The sequence below is a fragment of the Pollicipes pollicipes genome, unplaced genomic scaffold (assembly GCF_011947565.3).
Source record: "Pollicipes pollicipes isolate AB1234 unplaced genomic scaffold, Ppol_2.1 Scaffold_3447;HRSCAF=4054_pilon_pilon_pilon, whole genome shotgun sequence".
Lineage (NCBI taxonomy): Eukaryota > Metazoa > Arthropoda > Thecostraca > Pollicipedomorpha > Pollicipedidae > Pollicipes > Pollicipes pollicipes.
In genome coordinates this window covers 10,509,442-10,530,898 of record NW_023596297.1, presented here as the reverse complement: position 1 = coordinate 10,530,898, position 21,457 = coordinate 10,509,442, and the positions used below count along the sequence as shown (strand labels likewise).

At 56.6% G+C, this 21,457-nt stretch overlaps 1 protein-coding gene across 1 annotated transcript; it reads right to left on the bottom strand.

The window, feature by feature from the left end:
• Nucleotides 1-1,198: 1,198 nt before the first annotated feature.
• LOC119091606 (ceramide kinase) lies at nt 1,199-20,290 on the bottom strand. Its single transcript, XM_037214414.1, has 10 exons — nt 20,054-20,290; nt 16,439-16,711; nt 15,454-15,569; nt 10,317-10,506; nt 9,770-9,847; nt 4,479-4,631; nt 4,132-4,262; nt 2,814-3,011; nt 2,001-2,251; nt 1,199-1,301 (listed from the first exon to the last, which is right to left on the bottom strand). Exons 1-10 carry the CDS (start codon nt 20,196-20,198, stop codon nt 1,199-1,201), a joined length of 1,638 nt encoding a protein of 545 aa, XP_037070309.1. The 5' UTR covers nt 20,199-20,290.
• Between the last annotated feature and the right edge of the window lie 1,167 nt (nt 20,291-21,457).

Here is a 21,457-nt window from a genome sequence, read left to right as displayed (position 1 = left end):
GTCCACATTTCAAAATTATTCTACAAACTAGCTCCAATCGTGGCCAGCGTACGACCTCCCTAGAGACAACGGAAGGGACGGAACGCATCTGCCCATTAATTGGCATGCGGCCGCGGCACCAGCACCGGACACCGTATAATGCCCTATAGCCTATGAAACAGACAGCCGGCATCATAGCTGTAACTGACTAGACTGGGGATGGCAGACTTTCAGTCCATGCCAGAACCGTTCAAGAATCGCGATAATTATCACAATTATTTTCGGAACCAACAAAATCACTACCGCGGCCCGGGAGCAATAATCATTCATAGATGTATGATACCAATCAAATCAAACTCATTGATTTATAGTTCAAAGCAGCAACCAACACCTGACTTCGACTGAGACCCTCGGCCGCAGCCCCATTAACACTCCAAGACCTAACTACGTGCTACAAGTCGCCGTGAAATGGAACTTGTACCAGAAAAGGATGCATCAAGATACAAAAATAAAGGGAGAGTAGAATGGAGGATGAACACTACAGAGCACTTGGAGAAAGCTGCCACCCCTACCCTCTCCATATGAAAATATTTTTAGCAGCTCTCACCAAACAGAAACGCGCACATCCACCAGAAGACGTGCAGGGACGAATACCAGGTTAGGATGCTGCCAACCGGGGCTGCTGTGCTGCGGGTCCCGTATCGAATGCCCATAGAGCCGAAGGGCATTTCTCCAGCTGCAACCTGTACTGGTCCTCGTAAGGATAACCCACGCAAGCTGCCCTTGAACAAGACTGAGCAAAGTTAAGTGTTTGCAGTGTATCAAGTCTTAAGTGTCTATAAATGAGTCGTGCCACAGCCGGCAGGCTGCGTCGTCCTGGCCAAGGGTCGGGTCAGTTCGGTCGTGTCGATTCGGAAGCAACTTTGCGGTTCAAACCATAGGGTTCGAGCCGCCGCGTCGCGTCCGTCGATGCGCCGGACCCGCGACTCCAACGAGCGGCCAGAACATTCCCGTATCGGATCAGCGTGACCCAGCGTCAGGACGACACCCACGGACCCATCCGGCTCGAGCGCAGGGTCCATCCCGACAGGCTATGGCGGCCGCGGCCAGCCACAACCGCCGGGGCCGGCTGGCTACGGGCGCGTGCTCAGACAACGCAGTCGGGCAGTGCGGCGGCGTGGGGGCGGCGGGCGGCCGCTGGCGCCGGCGGCTCCGCCGGTCAGATGTGCTTCTTGGCGCGGCCGCCGCAGCCGCCGCAGCAGCCGCGCTCCTCCACGCGCTCCACGCCGCGTCCGAACATGCGCACGGCGCGCGGGTGCACCCTGCCGAGCGGAGGACGACACAGTGTCAGCACAATAGAGCGCGGCCCTAGCACAGCGCAGAACGCGGCCCTAGCACAGCGCAGAGCGCGGCCCGAGCACAGCGCAGAGCACGGCCCCAGCACAGCATAGAGCGTGGCCCGAGCACAGCGCAGAGCGCAGCCCAGCACAGCGCAGAGCAGGCCTTCAGCACGGCAGAGTATGGACGTCAGGGCGGCGTCAGCTGGGCGGTGCGCGCGGCGTCAGGACAGCGGAGAGCACGGCTGACTGGCTGCCCGCTTTCAGCACGGCTGAGCCGGACGGCCCGAGGGCGGCAGGCGAGCGCCACAGGACTGCCGTCCGCCGCTCGCCGCCGGTAAGCGACACCGCCCACTGAGCCTCGGTGCACTGGCGGCTACAGCCGACACCCCAGGTCCGGCCAGGTCAGACCAGGGGATAGAGCGGGCCGACAGCTAGACAACTGGCATAGCCGTTGGACCAGGGTAACCCGTGCCGCCTGATCAGCCATGTGTCGTGGGCATTGGAGATTGCTGGCGGCTGGATGTGCTCACCTCAGATTGCTGGCGGCTGGACATTCTCATCTGAGAATGATGCGCGGCTGGATCTGCCCATCTAAGATTGATGGCGGCTGGATCTGCTCATCTAAGATTGATGGCGGCTGGATGTGCTCACCCGAAATTGCTGGCGGCTGGATATGCTCACCTGAGATTGATGCGCGGCTGGGCCACCACCTCGCCGTCGCAGTTCCAGACGCTGTCGCGCGCGTCGCCGGCAGCCGGCGGCACCACGGCCACCTCCGGATCGGCCGCCGGCCAGTCGCCGGCCGCCGCCGAGTCCACCGACAGCGCCGAGTTGACGTGCGTCTCCCAGAGCAGGCGGTGGCCATCGCCGACCACCTCCGGCAGCAGCTCGAACTCCTTGACGCGGTAGTACTCGACAAACGGCAGGTCGAACTGGCGGTGGGAGCAGCGGTCAAAAGCGGCGAGCCTGCGGGGAGGCGTCCGCCAGCAGGGGGTGGCAGGCGCCGCAGCACACTCCCAGACATGGTCCGGCCCAATGGAGCCCACGATCAGCCGATGCATTTACTTAAGCCCGTCTGGCGACATGGGCTGGTTGATACTGCTCGGGTACATCTTTTGCACTCCTATTTCACCCATCGGCACCCTTGCTTGCGTGTTGCTTTCGGCAATCGCCACCAGTCAAAACTTACCCACCATACACGAAACACTAGCAGACGGTGGAGTGGGCGCCCTCTATTCGCAGGATTGCGAAATGTAGATACAATGATCAGGAGCATAAGCAGGATTCCTCAATAAGCGGGGTGCAACACTTTTTTCTCGGAGAAGGCAGCATTTTAGCACGTCCCACGTTCGTCAGATTTCTTGCACGGTGCACAACGAAGTTGCCTGGGTTTTTAACTACTTTTACTTTTACTTTTTAACAACGCCCAGCGCCCCAGCACCAGCCCTCTCGCGCCGCGGCCCTCTCTCCGGAGGGCGGGGCGGCGGCACGCACCGGGTCCTTGCCGGCCGCCGAGCGGTACATGTAGCGCAGGAAGTTGGCGCGCGATGTCTTGCGCACCAGGATCAGGTGCGCCCAGCCGTCCGACAGGTGGGCGCGCGGGCACATGCCGGCCGGCGTGATCTTGCAGCGGCAGCTGACGTTGGCACTGCTCACCACCAGGAACGGGCCGCTCACGCGATGCCACTCGCCTGTCGGAGGTTAGAGCCGGCGGGACGTCAGAGACGGCGGGAGGTCACAGACGGCGGGAGGTCAGAGCGGGCGGGCGGTTAGTCAGAGCGGGCGGGCGGTCAGTCAAAACGGGCCGGCGGTCGGTCAGAGACGACGGGAGGGCAGAGGGGGGCGGGAGGTCAGGGCCGGAGGGAGGTCAGGGACGGAGAAAGTCAGGGCCGGCGGGAGGTCAGAGACAACGGGAGGTCAGAGGGGGGCGGGAGGTCAGGGCCGGAGGGAAGTCAGGGACGGAGGGAGTCAGGGCCGGCGGGAGGTCAGCGCGGGCGGAAGGTCAGCGCGGGCGGAAGGTCAGCGCGGGCGGGAGATCAGCGCCGACGTGCGGTCAGAGCGGGCGGAAGGTCAGAGCGGGCGGGAGGTCACAGCCGGCGGGAGGTAAGAGCGGGCGGCAGTTCAGTCAGAGCCGGCGGGAGGTCACAGCCGGCGGAAGGTCAGAGACGGCGGGAGGTCACAACCGGCGGGAGGTTAGAGCGGGCGGCAGTTCAGTCAGAGCCGGCGGGAGGTCACAGCCGGCGGAAGGTCAGAGCGGGCGGGAGGTCACAGCCGGCGGAAGGTCAGAGCGGGTGGCAGTTCAGTCAGAGCCGGCGGGAGGTCACAGCCGGCGGAAGGTCAGAGCGGGCGGGAGGTCACAGCCGGCGGAAGGTCAGAGCGGGCAGGAGATCAGCCAACGGAGCGCCACCGGCGGCGGACAATCGGACAAGTGTTTCCACCTCAGCATGAGCGCCACCGTCGAACGGCTCGGTTCATCGCACTTTGGAAAAAAGCAATAACGCTTTCTAGGGAACGGTAACCTACCATTAGAGTCAATTACTATCCAGAAAATACTCTGCCCGGACAGGCCAAGAAATAATTAAGCCTTTGCTGATCTGTGCAAAAAATGTACCGTTTACATGTCCAACAATATGATGTCACATATGCCAGAGACCCGTCCGCGTTACCACATCCCCAAACACAGATATGCCGCCACCCGTGACCCCACACTGCTCCCCCCCCCCATCCCCATCGGGACGGCCCCTCTCCACCGTGACCTCACGAGGCCGGAGTGCCCACCTGTCGGCTCGGCCGGCTCTGTCTGCGCGTCGGGCGGCGGCGGCGGCTCGCGGCAGCACACATCACAGTCGGCGAAGCAGGGCTTGTGCGGCGCGAGCGAGCCAGCGGCCGTGCGGAACGCCACCGAGCCTCGGTAGGCGCGGCTCCGCCAGAACCGGCCGGCCCCTGCGGCACGGCCCACGGCGGCGTCACACCCGCGCCCCTCCGACGGCCTGACGGGCGCAGCACGCCACGCGTCGGCGACGTCACGGAGTCGGCGGAACGCAACAACAAACGAACGTCACGTCCCTCGCCACGTGTCGAGGTATAAACAAGCACGGAGAGAACGCGGGACCAGCGCCGAGGGTGAGGCCGATACGGCCTCCTGGGCTGCCGGCTGACCTGCCACGTTGTAGCGCATCGGACCGAGCCAGAGCAGCTTCTCGCTGTCCTTCAGCAGGTCGCCGAAGAAGCCGTACGTGATCATGGAGAGGGAGTAGCGCAGGAGACGGCCGCCGCTGCGCAGGCTGCACACGTCCACCCAGCGGGTGCTACCTGTCGGCAGGACGCAAGCCCCGTCACGGTCACGGTCACGGCTGGGCGGCGGCGGCACCTGGCTGCGGGGGGGGGGGGAGAGGCAGGCCAAAGCGTGTCGGGTTTAATCCACGGCCAGCGGAATATACGGCCGTCTTTAAGCCAGGCTTAGTTCACGTACGCATGTGTGCGGTGGCCGGGACGGACGCAGCGTCCTGCCCGCCGCTGTTTGGTTCATCAGCTAGAAAACAGTGGATGACCACTGATTCCCTGCAAGGAGAGGCCTCTCAGTCCGAATGATTGGATTGAGGTACCATGGGTGAGTGTGGGTTCAGACGGTGACGGGGGCGTGACATCCGGACCTGGGGGGATCAGTGCGTCCACATCCAGGCAGCAAACTCAAGGCCATCCCGCCCGGCCCAGTTTTCGCTGAGCGTTCCGATGTGTTGCGATGCGAGGCAGAACGTAATCCAAAAGCAGTATAGCAACCAAAATAGGCCGCACCGTAGCATAACAAAACAACGGCGACAAAGAGTAGCTTGTCAAAACGGCAGGTCATGGTGCGTTCCACAGCAATCCCCAGCGAGCGGTGGAAATAGTTGACTGAGATTCAACTTGCATCTGGCAAGGACAGCTCCCTCCCAACTCGCACGCAGGCTACAGCGTGGGGCGCATTGGGAACATCATTGCTTCCAACGTTATACTCCTCTTCAGTTCCGTTCCGCCTCACATCGTCAACGCCACGCAACGAGAGGCCGGAGTGGAGCAGCCTAAGCTCCCCCGGGCGCGCCTCGTCCCAGGTCCCCGAGGAGAGCCGCTCGGACCATGTCACCGCAGCTTTCCGGCCACCCCGCCTCGTCCCAGGTCCCCAGGAGAGTCTCGTGGACCGTGTCACCGCAGCTTCCAGCCACCCCACCTCGTCCCCTCCCCGAGGAGAGGTCTCGTGGACCGTGTCATCGCAGCTTCCGGCCACCCCGCCTCGTCTCAGGTCCCCGAGAAGAGCCGCTCGGAATGTCACCGCAGCTTCCGGCCAGCCCCACCTCGTCCCAGGTCCCCGAGGAGAGTCTCGTGGACCGTGTCATCGCAGCTTCCGGCCACCCCGCCTCGTCCCAGGTCCCCGAGGAGAGTCTCGTGGACCGTGTCATCGCAGCTTCCGGCCAGCCCCACCTCGTCCCAGGTCCCCGAGGAGAGTCTCGTGGACCGTGTCATCGCAGCTTCCGGCCACCCCGCCTCGTCCCAGGTCCCCGATAAGAGTCTCGTGGACCATGTCACCGCAGCTTCCGGCCAGCCCCGCCCGGCGCCTGGGGTGTCCGGTGCGAGGGCGGGATCACCCCGAGCGTCGGCGACACCGCGCTTACGGACGCCCCGAGCAGCGCGATGCGGCGCCACCAGCCCGCGCAAGAGGAGTCAGGTGCCGGGCCGGCGTCCGACGCCGCGCCACCCGGCGACGGGGCGTGGCCAGGCTCGAACCGGAGCCTTTCCGGCGCCGCCGGACAACCGAGCCGGCACCGACGTCGCATCCGACACGGACACGGGCAGGGGAGGGGCTCAGCCGGCGGCCACATCGGCAGCTGTAGCGATGTTTATCAGTGAGGCTGTGTATTAAGGTCACCTGGCGCTAGAGGCAGCTGGTAAGGTCATACCCAACTTCTTGATCCTAACGTAAGCGTAAGGACCAAACCGGCCGGGGACGCGCCCACGCTTATTATATGCTAGAGCACCTCCTATATTCAAGAAACCTAACAGCAGCCGCTGAGACTTCCAAATCACAGGAGCCAGACCTGTGTGGCTGCATTTCTCCAGCTCAAGCATGCTTCAACAAAAGGGACGAACGGTGAGCTTAGCACATAAAAGTCGCTTCACCCAAACCCGTGCAATGAGAAACTTGAGTGTACATTAATCGGAAGCGCCACAAACGTCGTAAAGGGGATGTTGCGAATGAACTGAGTACGTTCGACAATAGTGCACATCCTCCTTCCTTTCGGGTTCGATTAAGATCATTATTGACTGATCTAGCACTCGAATTTCAAGGACACTGGATTCTGTGTAGACAATCTGCCCGATCGGAAGTGCTCGAGGATTAAGCTCGAGCTGCAGTAAAGTGTGAGTACACTAAACATGGTCAGCCAGTCACGAGGCATAGGCAAGACGTAGGCGGGAGGTGCTTCGAATCTCCGGGAACGACAATGCACGCCAGATCGTTGTTAACAGCACCAGCCAACAGAGCACAGCTAACAAACTGTCGGGGCGGCGACCATACAGCACACCACCCGCTCGGTGTCCCTGGGAATGGCTGTGGTAACCGCTCAAGTCCACCAGCGTTGGGGGCCGCTCCCCCTCGCGGGAGTGTCTTGACATGCGAGGCACCCGAACTAGGGCACGCGCAGCCTCCACGACACCCACAAAGCATACGTGTGGGTGTATTAAAACGCAATGCAGGTAATGTCCAACTGCTGTGTGAATGAGATCAGATATCAGTTCTATCCGAATTAGGTCAGATAAGGTCAGAAAACGACGTAGGTCCTGGCGGGCATCGCGGCACGTTAATTTATCACTGATATCTGCCGTTACACTGGAAGTTCACGATCGGGTGGTAGTCAGCGTCCACACAAGCACTGTTTGGCGTTAGCTCCGTTTTCAGAAGGTCACTCAAACAAAATGGTTCCGAGTAAATCTACAAAGGTGACCTCGCGCGGGTGACGAACAATCGCCGCGCGAGAGCCTTGATCGCCTGGCTGCGCCGGCGCTGGCGCTCTGGTGAGAACCACACCTCCGTCCTGGCGGCTCGCCCATCGTCGACAGCTGCCGACACATCACATGACGGCGATCGGCGATGGGTCACGAGGCTCATCAACGCCTCATCGGCCGATCGGGGCCACCTGCGACCCGCCATTAGCGACACTGGCGCGTCCAGGCCGGCCGGGCGCCCGCACCGCGCGCGACCTCGCGGCTGGTGCACCGCCGGTGGATGGTTCGGCGGACGGACGCTGCGCCTGCGCGGCCATGGAGCGCCCGTGGTGCGACTGGTGTGTCCCAACTCCGGTGGACACGGCCAGTCGTGGAGGGTGACAAGTGTCGTGCCGCGCGTTGGTTCAGGGGTTATCTACAGAGACGCGCGACTGTCTCCTTCGAGCTGCAGTGGATTTGTAGCAGCGCGTGCTTGTTCTACGCAATCAGCTTCTTTGACAATATTCGGGAAACGAGGTCACATTAAGACCCAGCGTGCACTCTCCACGACGTCACGCATCACGCTTTGCACGTACCATCCGGAATGGTAACGTACGTTTGCGTTATCAAGCGCAAGTCTCCAATGCGAGGCAGACAGCCATCCCGAGCAACAACGCGACGAATCGTCGAGCCACTGCTCCCCCATCGTCTTAAACGGCAGCTCGTCTCGGCTGGGCCGGCCAGACCAGCTCCACATCGGCCGGCCGTGGCCTCGTACGGCGCTGGGGGCGGCGGCGGGCCGCGTACGCCGGGCCGGCCGTCGATACGGACCGATAACGGTTATCTGGCGCCGCCCGATCCGTGTGTACACCGCCGGCCGTTGGCCAGGCCCGGTGACGACCGAGGCAGGGCGGAGGTGGCACCAGACGGCCGGTACGCAGCCGACCGGACGTGACGCGGCGGGAGCCCGACGGCTGCGGCTGAGCTCGCGGCGGGGACGGCCGGCGGGGATCCCGACGGCTGCGGCTGAGCTCGCGGCGGGGACGGCCGGCGGGGAGCCCGACGACTGCGGCTGAGCTCGCAGCGGGGACGGCCGGCAGGGGCCCGACGGCTGCGGCTGAGCTCGCGGCGGGGACGGCCGGCAGGGAGCCTGACGTCCGCGGCTGAGCTCGAGGTGGGGACGGCCGGCGGGGATCCCGACGGCTGCGGCTGAGCTCGCGGCGGGGACGGCCGGCGGGGAGCCCGACAACTGCGGCTGAGCTCGCGGCGGGGACGGCCGGCGGGGAGCCCGACGACTGCGGCTGAGCTCGCGGCGGGGACGGCCGGCAGGGGCCCGACGGCTGCGGCTGAGCTCGCGGCGGGGACGGCCGGCAGGGAGCCTGACGTCCGCGGCTGAGCTCGAGGCGGGGACGGCCGGCGGGGATCCCGACGGCTGCGGCTGAGCTCGCGGCGGGGACGGCCGGCGGGGAGCCCGACAACTGCGGCTGAGCTCGCGGCGGGGACGGCCGGCGGGGAACCCGACTGCGGCTGAGCTCGCGGCGGGGACGGCCGGCGGGGAGCCTGACGGCTGCGGCTGAGCTCGCGGCGGGGACGGCCGGCAGGGAGCCTGACGTCCGCGGCTGAGCTCGCGGCGGGGACGGCCGGCAGGGAGCCTGACGTCCGCGGCTGAGCTCGCGGCGGGGACGGCCGGCAGGGAGCCCGACGTCCGCGGCTGAGCTGGCAGCGGCCGCCCGCCGCGGTCGGTGCACATGTTCCGACCGAGATCCGAGTGGCACGGAGCGTCAGACATGACCTCACCCATTACAAAAGTGAGGGGCGACACTGGAGGGAGATCAGAAGGTAAAGAACCACTGGAAATGAAAGGAAAACTCGTAGGAAACTGTACAAGTCACATTAAACCGTGCCACACATCAATTCGCCATTTTTTTATATCACCACTAGTACCCACACTGGTGTAAGTTAATCCGGGCGCGAGCAAAAAATGTTAGACCAAAACTAAGGCTCAGCGACCAAGCATTTGTTCCAGAGTGACACGCCACCATCCCAAATAGTTTATAGCCAGTGCCTTCCCAAACCCACCTGGTTCAGAAATGCATACATATGGCACGAGGCACGTGTAACCGACCTCAAGCGTGCTACATATTTGCATAAGGGCCAGCCGCTCACACCGGTACCTGTCCCCCGGGAATTACCGGTGCTCGAAACTTCAAGACAACAGCCATTCCCGTTCACAACTACTTGATTACATTACGGGAGACTCGCGCCAGACAAAATCGGAACAAAAAAGCAGGGTCCTTCTTGCCTTTCACTATCTTACAAGACGGCGGGAACTCACATGCAACCGACGGGCAGAAAATCTGACTACTGCGCACCACTCAATCGCATGTGGGCTGCATGGCTGCAGCGGTAACCACCACCGTCAGACAAACGCACGCACGCCGCGTGAGCGTGCGGGCGCGGCCGGGCGGCCGCCGCCGGCCCGCGGTACGCACCCATCACGATGTGCAGGGCGGCGGTGACGGCGTCCTGACTACCCTGTAGGCTGCCGCACACGGCGTCCGTGCTGCCCGCTGCGGAGCGGACAGGGCGCTCATGAGCAAAGCCGTGCCCAGGGCGCCGACACCACCGCAACGGTGCCGGCACACACAAGCCGTCGTGTATGTAGTAGTATGCTTGGGTGAGACTATGTGGATATCGACGTTCGCGCAGAGGCCTGTAGTGAACAGCGTTTTACGGCAAGTTGAGTGTTTAAAAAAAAGGAAGAAAATAACAACTTTCTCAACTAATTTCAAATCAAAGTCAACTCGTATTTAAGTAACGGGAAACTTTATCGTGACGACGGTTTATCATAAACATACAAAACATGACTGAAAACGACGCAGAAAACAAACGGCAGCGATTTTACGTTGCTTTCGTACATATCCCAGCACTCCGCCATATCAGAGTAGGCCACGATAAACGAAGGGGACACTCCTGAGCGACGATAACACCCATAGAGAGCCCACTGTCCGGGAATGGCGCCGGTGAGAAACCACTTACCGGGGATGACACCGATGGGGACGGGCGCGTTGGGCGACTGGTCGTCGGGCTGCCGCTTCAGCAGGCCGTTCAGCACCTCCATCAGGGTGCCGTCGCCGCCCACCACCACGACGCCATCGCAGCCGCTGAGCGAGCATTGCTGCAGCAGCGACGAGGCGTGGCTGGCGTGCGTGGTCTGGATCACCTCCGTCTGCCGGCCGGCTGGCGGTCACGGAGGGTCAGAGCGGGTCACGGCCGGTCACAGTCGGTAACAGCGCCTCGCGGCGAAGCGCAGTAAGTCGACCACGCGCCACCAGATCCTGACCAGTCGCCTCGACATCCTCACCATTCACCTCGACATCCTGACCGGTCGCATCGACATCCTAACCAGTCGCATCGACATCCTGACCATTCACCTTGACATCCTCACCATTCGCGTCGACATCCCAACCAGTCGCTTCGACATTCTGACCGGTCGCATCGACATCCTGACCAGTCGCATCGACATCCTGATCAGTCGCTTCGCCATCCTGGCCGGTCGCATCGACATCCTGACCAGTCGCTTTCGACATCCTGACCGGACCGGTCGCATCGACATCCTGACCAGTCGCATCGACATCCTGACCAGTCGCTTCGACATCCTGACCAGTCGCTTCGACATCCTGACCGGTCGCATCGACATCCTGACCGGTCGCATCGACATCCTGATCAGTCGCTTCGACATCCTGACTCGTCGGCACTGAGTATTCATCACGCGGCACTAAGCCCCAACCAGCGTCAAAACACCTAGACAAGTCCCCGTTAAACCCCGACCAGTGGGCGCTAGCCTCCAAACAGGCGCTCCAAACGCCGACCGGGAGTCGCCCGATCCTGCCCGCATGCTGTTTCCGGAGCCCAACAACGGTGTGTCCTGATCACGTCCGCTCACCAACGGAGTGCTGCCGAGCGTTCCCGCAATCTGACACGCCATCCTGATTCAGCACGCACATCGAAGCCAACTGACAACGCCACGCAGAGGTGCACGACTGCGCGGCCCTCCGTCACAACACGCTGTGCTGCGGGTGGCAGAACTGGCTGAAAACAGCGCTGCCATGGCTCGTTCGGCACGGACTGGCAGAGGCGGCAAAAGATCGCACGTGACCAGGAGTGGCATGGGGAGGATAGTGGTGGTGCCATGAGGAGCTCCAGGCATGGAGACGTCGCGAGGAGCGAGCCTGTTTCGCATTACAGGATTCGGTCCGGAGTCGCCCATGAGGCGGCGGGATGCTCCCTGGGGCTCAGGGCCACATGGGAACCATTACCTCCACTTTCCTCCCACGCGAGAGCAATTCCGAGATGGCAGCGAGGGCCGCTATCTTGAATCAGCCATAGCAAATTACTGCCTTCATTTATGCACGTCAATCAACACAGAAAAGAGAGCAGCTACATTATCGTTCCAGCATTTTGGGGGGCAATGCCACCAGACCACGAAACAGAAAAAGAACATTTACTTATAACATCTACATTTGCACAAGAACATTTATTACACAAGCATATATACATATATATATATATATATATATATATATATATACATATACGCATGAACAGCTTCCAAATCTAAGCACACTAGTTGGCAAATGCCTCGCTATAACAAAAGACAGCCGTTCAATGGCGATCAATTTACCACCGTGCGGTAGCGTGTGGAATTGAAAATGGCTGCGAGATTCTCACAGATCGTGTGAAGGCCTGGTCATAAAAGTATCATGCTTGAATGACTATAGAGTGCCCATACGCCGTCGATCGTCGCATCACTCTGCTCCGTAAGACTCAGAAGTGCCAAACACATCCGGGGCGTGAAAAGCTGGCATTCATACCGCCTGGTACAATGGTATTCACGCACGTCCACAAATACCAGCGCTCCATTCAAAACACCGCAAGCCGGAATCCCGGACAAAAGGAGCCAGCTCCACCCAGCATATCGATAAAGCAAATCAGCAGGCGATCCGTGTCCCAGGACTCGCCATCGGTCCGTGGCCCTGGCGCCACGGCCAACCGCCATCGTTCCGTGGCCCTGGCACCATGGCCGACCGCCATCGTTCCGTGGCCCTCGCGCCACGGCCGACCGCCATCGTTCCGTAGCCCTCGCGCCACGGTCGACCGCCATCGTTCCGTGGCCCTCGCGCCACGGCCGACCGCCATCGTTCCGTAGCCCTCGCGCCACGGCCAATCGCCACCGTCGCGCACGGAGTGGCTTCAAAAGGGGCGCACACTGAGATATCCAGAGTTCAACGTCCAAGGTCAAAACGTCAAAAATCACAGAAACCTGAGGTTGCGCGCCCCCAAAAAAACCTGCGCCCAAAAATATTTTATGTCCATGGGTGGAGAGAATCACGACATCCAAGCTAGCAGCATCCAAAATAGAAACACCCAAAGTTCATAACATCCAGCGTTCATACCGTCCAAAAGTTGGAGAACACTTAACTATTGGCTTAGTACCCGATAAAGGGGTGGCGTCGTTGATTTGTCCTGCTATGCCGACGAGTAACGTCATCCGGTACAGTGCTACCTAACTAATACTACTGTGCGTGGGCAAAGACAACGTTCTGTTTACGCACGCGAATTTCACCGTGTCTGCATGTGTTCGGTAGTATGCTTATGACGAATTTAGAATTATTGATCCCCGGCTCGTGACCTCGAAGATCTCTGGTTACTGGGCAGTAGGTGCACGGTGGCCGTGAAAGGCTATTGTCGGATCACCTGCTAGTTTTTTATTGCGATGGATAAAATTCCTCCGCGGTGATTGGTTCCGCCTAGCTCCTTTATTGGACCGGTCATGTTTCACGAATCATTTTGCTGATGGATTCGATTACCTCTTCCAATTCGTAAAAGCCTCGTGAGTTTGCGTCGTTTCTAAGACCATCACCTTTACCGCAGCTAGCACATCGATTATATTCAGAGCAGCAATTAGTGCTAATGGCTGTTTGAAACCGATAGCTCCGCCGCTGAGTCAAAGTTGAGAAGCGGCATCGATGGCTTCTTGCTAAACAATTTCCTTGAATGGAGCGTGCCAGGCGTGGACGCTGCACCATAAGTAAATCGATGCCGATGGTTTGTAGGCCGTTTCACGACATTAGAGCCGCAAAAAAAATTAGTTACAGACAGGAGTGCTACGACATTGCTTCTGCTGCCAATACTCATACACATTAGTGTTACAAAACGAAGTTCATGCTGAAAAACTGGACTGGTTGGACTGGACACTCCTACCACTAACACTTGTAGTTATTATTTATACACGACATTAGTTCTACCGCAAAAACTTCAACGCGACGTTAGTGCTACACGACCATATCTTACCTTCACTTATATTGCAAAACCCTTACGCGAAGTAAGTGCCACACGTGCTAATCTTGATCACAACTCTTTGTTGCATACGTAATGACGAGCATAAACTTTTGCAGCATACATTCGTGTCGGTAGCACTCACGTCATGTATGAGTTTTTGCAGACGAAGCAATGTCCGTATAAGTAATATAAGTTCTTGCAGGAAGATGCAATGACTTGTTTAAGTTTTTGAAGCCAATTTTGTTTTGTCGTGTAGCACTCATGTCGTGCACAAGTTTTTGCAATAGAAGTAATGGCGCGTACAAGCAGTCTACATAAGCTTTTGCAGTGGAAATAATGTCGCGTATAACTGATGTCGTGGCACTCCCGTCCGCAGGAGTTTTTGCCGCAGCGCTCAAGTCGTGACACCGTATAGGCTCCCTCTTACAACGGAACCTATGCCGGGGCCGAATACAGGACCGCCAGCCGCCAAACGCTCTAGGTAATTCGGAACAACCATGTTCCACGGTACTTATCATGTGATCATGGGTGAACGCGAAGCTGACTAAGCCATCTTTTTGGCAGAGGAAAATATGGTATTGTTGAGTCATCTAGCAACAAGAATGGAAAAAGTACGCTGCAAGTGTCGTGCCATGTAGCAGCAGGAATCAAAACTAGTTTTGGCCGTTGTCGTAACTTGATGTCATACATATGGATGTTATGAATTTGGACGTGGCTTGTTTGTTTCACATCAAATCCGCCAATGGGTACGGAATAAGACGCGCTCGGGATGTTGTGAACGCTGTATGCTGCGACTTGGGATGACATGAACAGTGGACAGCTGCGATCTTGGACGTTCTGGTGCCCCTCCCCTTACAACGATCGTGCCGGTGGTGACATCACCATCCCTGACGTCACTAGCACGTATGGAGCGGTCTCAGGGCGGCCGGCGCAAGTTCCCATTGACTTCCGATACTGCCCACCGACGGCCACGACCAAGCCAGTTTGTACGTAGGCATGGCGAGCGACCGAGGGCGTGCTAGGGTCCACACGAAGCAACCTCCCCCCCCCCCCCCCCTCTCTAGCGCGCAACGCCCGATGCCTGTTCATCTCCACGTGCCGACGGGCGGGGCCGCAGGGCGGTGCCGCCGCGCGCACACTCATCCCATTCAAGTCAAGTGCCCACGTGCGATAGCGGCCGCCTTCGCCATTGGGCGTGCTTAGAAACCGTTGTTTAGTCCATGCGTCGTCCCTAGCTACTGCGGGACACTGCTCGGAGACGGCGGGGGGCGGTGCGGAAGGCGGGCCAGGCGGCGAACGCGTCGTGACCGCCGGCATTGATCAGCGCCTACGACCCGGCAGAGTCACGGCCGACTGTGACCATGACGACACTCGTCAACAAACACAGCGACCAGTTGAACGGCGCGCGCTGGACGGCGCGAGGCTGTGACAACGGCGCCGCCCACGGCAAACAGTCTGGCGGCCGGCAGGCCGGCACTGACACGCCAGGCGGGACGGCGGGACGAGCGGGTCACTGCTGAGCCAGCGCCACCACACACAGACGCAAACACAGCGTGCGCAGGCAGGCAGACAGGCAGGCAGGTAGGCAGGCAAGCGTGCTTCTAAAGCGGCGTGGACGAACCATTCAGCTGACAGGCAAAGCAACATTCGCGGCGACGATGAATCCCCGCCATCTGCCCGGACTCTGAGCACGTCGACCACGCTCCGTGCTCACCCTGAAATCGTGCTTCAGCGCCGTGCTACATGCATGTAGGCATCGTGTAGAGAAAGCCGAGCCACGAACGACACTGCGTGTAAGAGGAGCCACGCGGGTGCGGCGCGTGCTGTTATTTACCTGAACACCCGCTAACGCGAAAATGGGCTTCACTTTCTTCTTGTAAATGGCCGGCCCCCGGCGGCGGCCGCAGGCAGGGTTAATGAACACCATGAGGCTTTGGGGTCTCCGAAAACCTGACGGTATCACAGATGCCGGCGGGCAGACGCATGCTGTCAGCTGCCAGTGGGACTGACGGGGTTATATGCCATGGAATGCGGAAAGGGCATTACAATGCAGCTACTGAGTGGTTAGGCTAACGTTAAGCGCGAAGGCCACTGGTTATATCATTAACAGGAAATAAAACTCACGCAAATGCACCTCCCGAGATCGTTTTATAGGACACACACCACTGCAGCAGTATGAAAGAGCCAAGCAAGGCACATGTGCAAGCTTCTGCGGGCCTCAAGACCCCAAATTTATAATTGATCGCTACAACTGAGCGAAAGATTAAAGGACAATGTTCCTAAGTACAAGCGGTGATGAAATTGAAAACGGATGGACCGTTTGCCAGTTGAACAAGCGGTTCAAACAGCCAGCTATGGCAAACGTGTATATAAATGACACACATCATGAATCTTGATCACGTTAGATAAAACACTGCGTTTTTCGGCCACTTGAGCGCTGCATCAATGTCTGTTCCCAGGCGTCTGGAATGCGACCGTAATGTTCCCTGTTTACGGCCATATGACTGCGAATCAATCGCTTATGATCCACATCGAGGTCATAATGTAAAATTGGTTGTTCCTGACGAGGAAGACGCCACCCTGATTCCGAGAGCTGTTCTCGCGGTGAGCTGCTCCTTTCATACAAAACAAAACGTATACCCCAAACCCAAGGACATGACGAGTTTGCATAGAGCGTTGCCAGAGTGCTGACTCCGCAGGGTCGTATTCCCCTCCCCCTCCCATCGTCACAAGCACAGTGGTGAGAGGTCACTGAGGGCACCGCCCGAAGGCCTAGAAGCACGTGTCCGTCCGCGCGTTGGCCGGCGCCAGCCGCTGACCTTGCAGCAGCGTGTGCAGCTCGTCGACCCACTGCCGCAGCGTGTCGGCGCTGCGCTGGTGGAAGTGCTGCACGCGCACTTTCCAGCGGCGGCCGGCGCGTTCCGCGTAGTGCACGGCGAAGGAGCGGCCGCAGGTGGCGGCGGCCTGCTCGAGCTGGCCGTCTTCGCGCACCGGCACGCGGTACACGGCGGCGCCGGAGCCGGCCGAGGCAGCGCGGCCCGGCTGCGGCCGGCTCACGGCCACCACCTCGCTCAGCGGCACCAGGTGACGCACTGCAACAGGAGCCGAACACCTCGAACACCTCCCGGGACCGAGCACGCACGCACATCGGGCGCGCTCTGGCGATTCCGAGAGACAGTCCCTGGTGGTCCAGCAGAACCCCGGAACAGTGGTTAACAAACTTCCAACTCGTAACTGCCAGTCACCATGAATGAACGGACTCAAAACGAGCATCAGTCGCGAAACATGCCATTCTCGCACTGGTGTGACCGAATTTCCGGGTGGCTTTCAGGAAATGGCAATGCCTCCATAAGCAATGTAGTTGATGTTTCTGTTATGCAGACATTGTAAACAAACACGTCCTCACCCTGTCGGTACGCCTGTCGTAACCTTTGTAACGTTTCGCTCACATGCGCGGTGTTCGGGCATGGGCGCTGGCCCTACCGTGGCCTAAACGAATTCCCTTCAAACTCTGTGTGTCATGCAAGATTAAAATAGACTACGATAGCGGACCTGATGCAGCTTGTTTCAGTAGGAATCTACTTCAAACAATGTGTGTCACGCAAGCTAACAACGACTGCTTAAAGCCATTAGACGATTTGCTAATTCAAAGGCCATGGGCGATGTTTCTGCTTGTAATCGATGCTGCCGAGACACCGTTAATCAAAAAGGGTTAAAAGAACTTCAGTCTCGTCTACATTTTGCCAACCGACCTATCCAATTGCAGCTACTTGAGTCATTCACTGAGCTTCAAATAGCCCACACAGACCCTCCTCGAAAAAAAACACGAATCCAAAGCGGCTTTTAAGGTCACTTCCTTCAGAGCGGCTAGTGCACAAGGCAGGTGGCGGGCCGCGGCATATAATGTTTCCGGAACATGGAAATACGTGCAGAATAAGACAAATAGAGCAAGCAAGTTCAGAAAGGGAGGAACGGAGAGCACGAAAGAGAAAAAGGCCGAACAGGAGGCAAGATGAAAAGGCAACAAAATGTCACACCAAACACTATTCAATCATGTGAATAGTTACAAAACTGACATTCTTCGGCGGTGAAAGTAATGTAAGCACGCCAGACAAAACGTTCCCCGAATACATCTCAGACCAGCGTTGGGGCTTTGGTGGGCTGCTAAATAGTGAGCACTATTGCGGAGCAAAGAACGGCGCACCACGACTGCTGGCTGAGTGGCCGGCGCATCTTTACCTCCAGCAAGCAGCCTCACCTGCAGCTCCCCAATGGGTGCCCACTGATGGAGCAGGCTGTGCAACATCATGGCTAAGCCTTTTGCATCAAAGAAGATTAGCGTGAAATTCATCACAATTTGTTTCTGAAAATAGACATCCCTTCACAAGGATGCATCCAGAGAAATCAGATGGAGCTGATAATGAAAAAGGGTCCCCTCTCATCTTCTTTGTCAAATGTCACCTACATCCAGTGATAATGTCTGGTAATTGTCAAGGCATATTTTGTTCAATAGGGCCCTCAGAATGTGTTCTTTTTACTGAATATTGTTCATCCCTGACTTGTATGTCTATATCTCATCATTAAAATATTCTTAGGCCTGTTTTCCTTGTTATGGAACTAAGCCCTGATGGCAATGACCCATGCTGGGTCCTAAAATTCATTTTCATTTTGAGGTGGAGTACAACATGCATTGCCTTATTTGTTTCCAGTACCTTAAAGAGTGTTCAACATTTGCATGATGCCTTGAACAGAAATGGCATCTTAAAGATTATTTGGTGCAGTACACAGCCCTGCCCTTCTTAAGACCTAAACATCTCTAGTTTCTGAGCTACATGCCCACGAGGATGTGCAGACTTTTTCAGGTAGACTAATTAAAAGCATCCCATAGCTTTTTTCACTTAAAAGTACACCAATAATTACAAGTGAACCTATTTCTTTACTTAAAAGTATACCAATAGTTATAAGTGAACTTATTTCATCATATCTGATGCATGCTTTAAGAGCTTCAAATGTGGAGCATCCCTTTAATATCAAATTTGTCACTGATATATCCAGAGAAAAGCCAATTGTCAAAGATTCCCATATATTTTGCGAGGTCTGGCAAAACTTAGGACATTTCTCAGTCTTTCCAGGCAGAGCAAGAGGCTGAGTGTTATCCATTTTAACCTAGTTTGGTTAAGAGTGAAACTTTCTATCAGAACTGTATATCGATTACATTTGAAGCCTTGTCAATATACCGATCACAGTCAACATGCAGGCCACATTTTGTAAGATTGCCTGACTGGTCAAGTCTAACAAACATGTGTTAGAATGCATGAATAAACCACTTAGTTTGAACCATAGTATTTGGTTCCAGGCAATGTGTATAGGAATTTGCAATTTTACCAAGTTATCAATAGAATCAAAATAAGCATCCCAAACCCAGTTTCAATGCTTGGGATGCCTTGTTGAACAGCCCCTCTTCCCTTCCCATAGTTGGTCAGCTTTATCAACTAGCTGCAGAGTTAGCTACTCAGCTAGCTAGAAAACCAAATCTTGGAAGATGGCCCTGCAACCACTATAGGTTATTTTAGGGTATGCTACTGACACACTGGTTCTTCTGACTGCCAACAGCCATATCCAGGGATGGCAGACTAAGGTGACAGGAAGAAGTTTTTCTCCTCTCTCTCCTCCTCATCCTCCTCCCCTCCCCCTTCTATCCTGAGGCAACATTTAACATTAACCCTAAATCAGTCTATGGAAAAAGTAGAAATTCTGTTTGCTCATTGCCCACACCAAAGATGTGAACACTATGTTATCTGCCAGTGGTAAAGTTTTGCAAAATGTGTTGGACACCGGGGGGCTGAGAGGAAGAAATCTGATAACCCAGGCTAAATAAATGCCAACTGGTTTTTCCCACAACTTCAGCCCACTTTCTTATCAAATTTGGAATGCTGGAGCCCAATTTGGAGGGGCTGAACATTGGCTGGATAATGGTTGGACTGATATTGCTATTGGTATTCGATTTTGTTGTATTGAACTTAGTCATACACTTCACGTCACCATAAAAGCTTTAATGTTATATGATCCAGGCATTTGAATCCATTAGGTACATATTCATTCCCCTTTTAGAAGGCAATTTCAAAATTAGTTTTGAAAATCCCAATACCTGGGTCAAAATGCCTGCATTTTACACATGTACACATATACACACATCTATATTAGGCATAATTGGTGTTCAAGTACTAACTTTCAAATTGCATCATTCCCAAAGACCTCTTTTATTACAATGGCTGGGAAAAAAGACACAAAACAAAAAAGTTGCTTGCATATTAAATGGCAGCTTAGCACAACAGGATTATGCAGCGTGTCTCCCATTCTCATATTCTCATTATATAAACAAGTATTAACAGGAAAGCCCGTTCAAGACCGGAACACAAGAATAGGATACTTACAATCTGGAGTTCCTTCCGGTTCCCAAGAAATGTAAGTTTGCCCCATCGACACCTTATGGCGAACCGAATTTATTTGAAAATATCCTTGACGGATGGGGGTGCCCATTGTATTCACGACACCCACCTCCATTCCCTCTACCCGCATGCCAGTTTTGGAAATGTGATTAAGTGGACAGTCCGCCTTAAGCAAAGATATCCATCCGGCGCCCAACTTCCACCCCCTAAAACACCGCGGCCCGCCCCACCCGACCCCAGCCGTGGAGCGGAACTGACTGAATGAGGGACGGAATCAAGCATGGGAAGTGTGGTGCCACCAAGAGAAGAGAACGGGAAGGAAAAATTCAAATGACGTCAGTATACTTGGTGCTATGATTTATTTCATCTGCATTGGCTTCCGTGCGTTTTTTTAGAGCGCGTACATTTCATCACATTAGAATTTTGAATTTCTGATACATCTTGCTCGTTCTTAAACAGATATAACCCTTACGTTGGAAATCCCCAACGGTATATTTGACGTATGAAGCACTTTTCCGTCAAGGTTAACGGCTAGGAGTCGTCCATGACTTACATTACCGGTGGGCGGGGAGGGAGAGTTTGAGCGAGCGTAACCGAGGCCTAGCTTTAGGAGGGTGGTTTGGACATAGTAACGTTGCGCTCAGGTATGGATACAAAGCTGGCTCGATTCTTTTAAACATTTCAAATATCGAAGAATCCAATGACTTCCTCTCGTTACAAGGAGCGGGGGTGCAGCCAGAGGGGAAACGCCCATCAGGCCCGTCCTTTTCTTTCTCACCATACGTGGCTCCTGACAGGGAGTCAGAAATCGTCGTGTTACGTGCTCCCCCGACCCTCCGCCCTGCCCTTAAGAAAACCCTGGCTGCGCCCCTTGCATGCGGCGTACTCGTTCTCGTTTCACACCTCAACCAATATGCCAAGCGAACGTGACGCCGCGTCACCGGGGCATGTGAGTCAGGTAACAAGTGAGCAATTAGCGGGAGAGTAGAAAGTGGCCAAGAAAATGCCCAGCACAATTCATGCGTGTGCTGTATACCTCGCGATCCCGTTTTTAGCCGGGTCTGCAGCAGTTGGACGCCGGGTGCGCCGCCATCGAGCTCCACTTGTCACGGGGATGCCGTCATGATTAAATTCACCTACATATTGCGTCATGTCTACTAGTCATCGTCATGTCCAGTTTTGTTTTGCATATGTAGGTGCGTTACGCGTAAAACTTTGCCACTCCCTAAGATAAGTTGCGGCGTGGACAGGTTACTTCGTTGCAAGGCCCACCCCCGACCCCTCCAAATACCTGGGCCATAGGGGGAAATCGCAATGCCTTTAGCATGCGCTCTCGCGGATCTGCGCTGGAGCTAGAGATAATTATTGCCAAGCGGCATAAAGCGACAA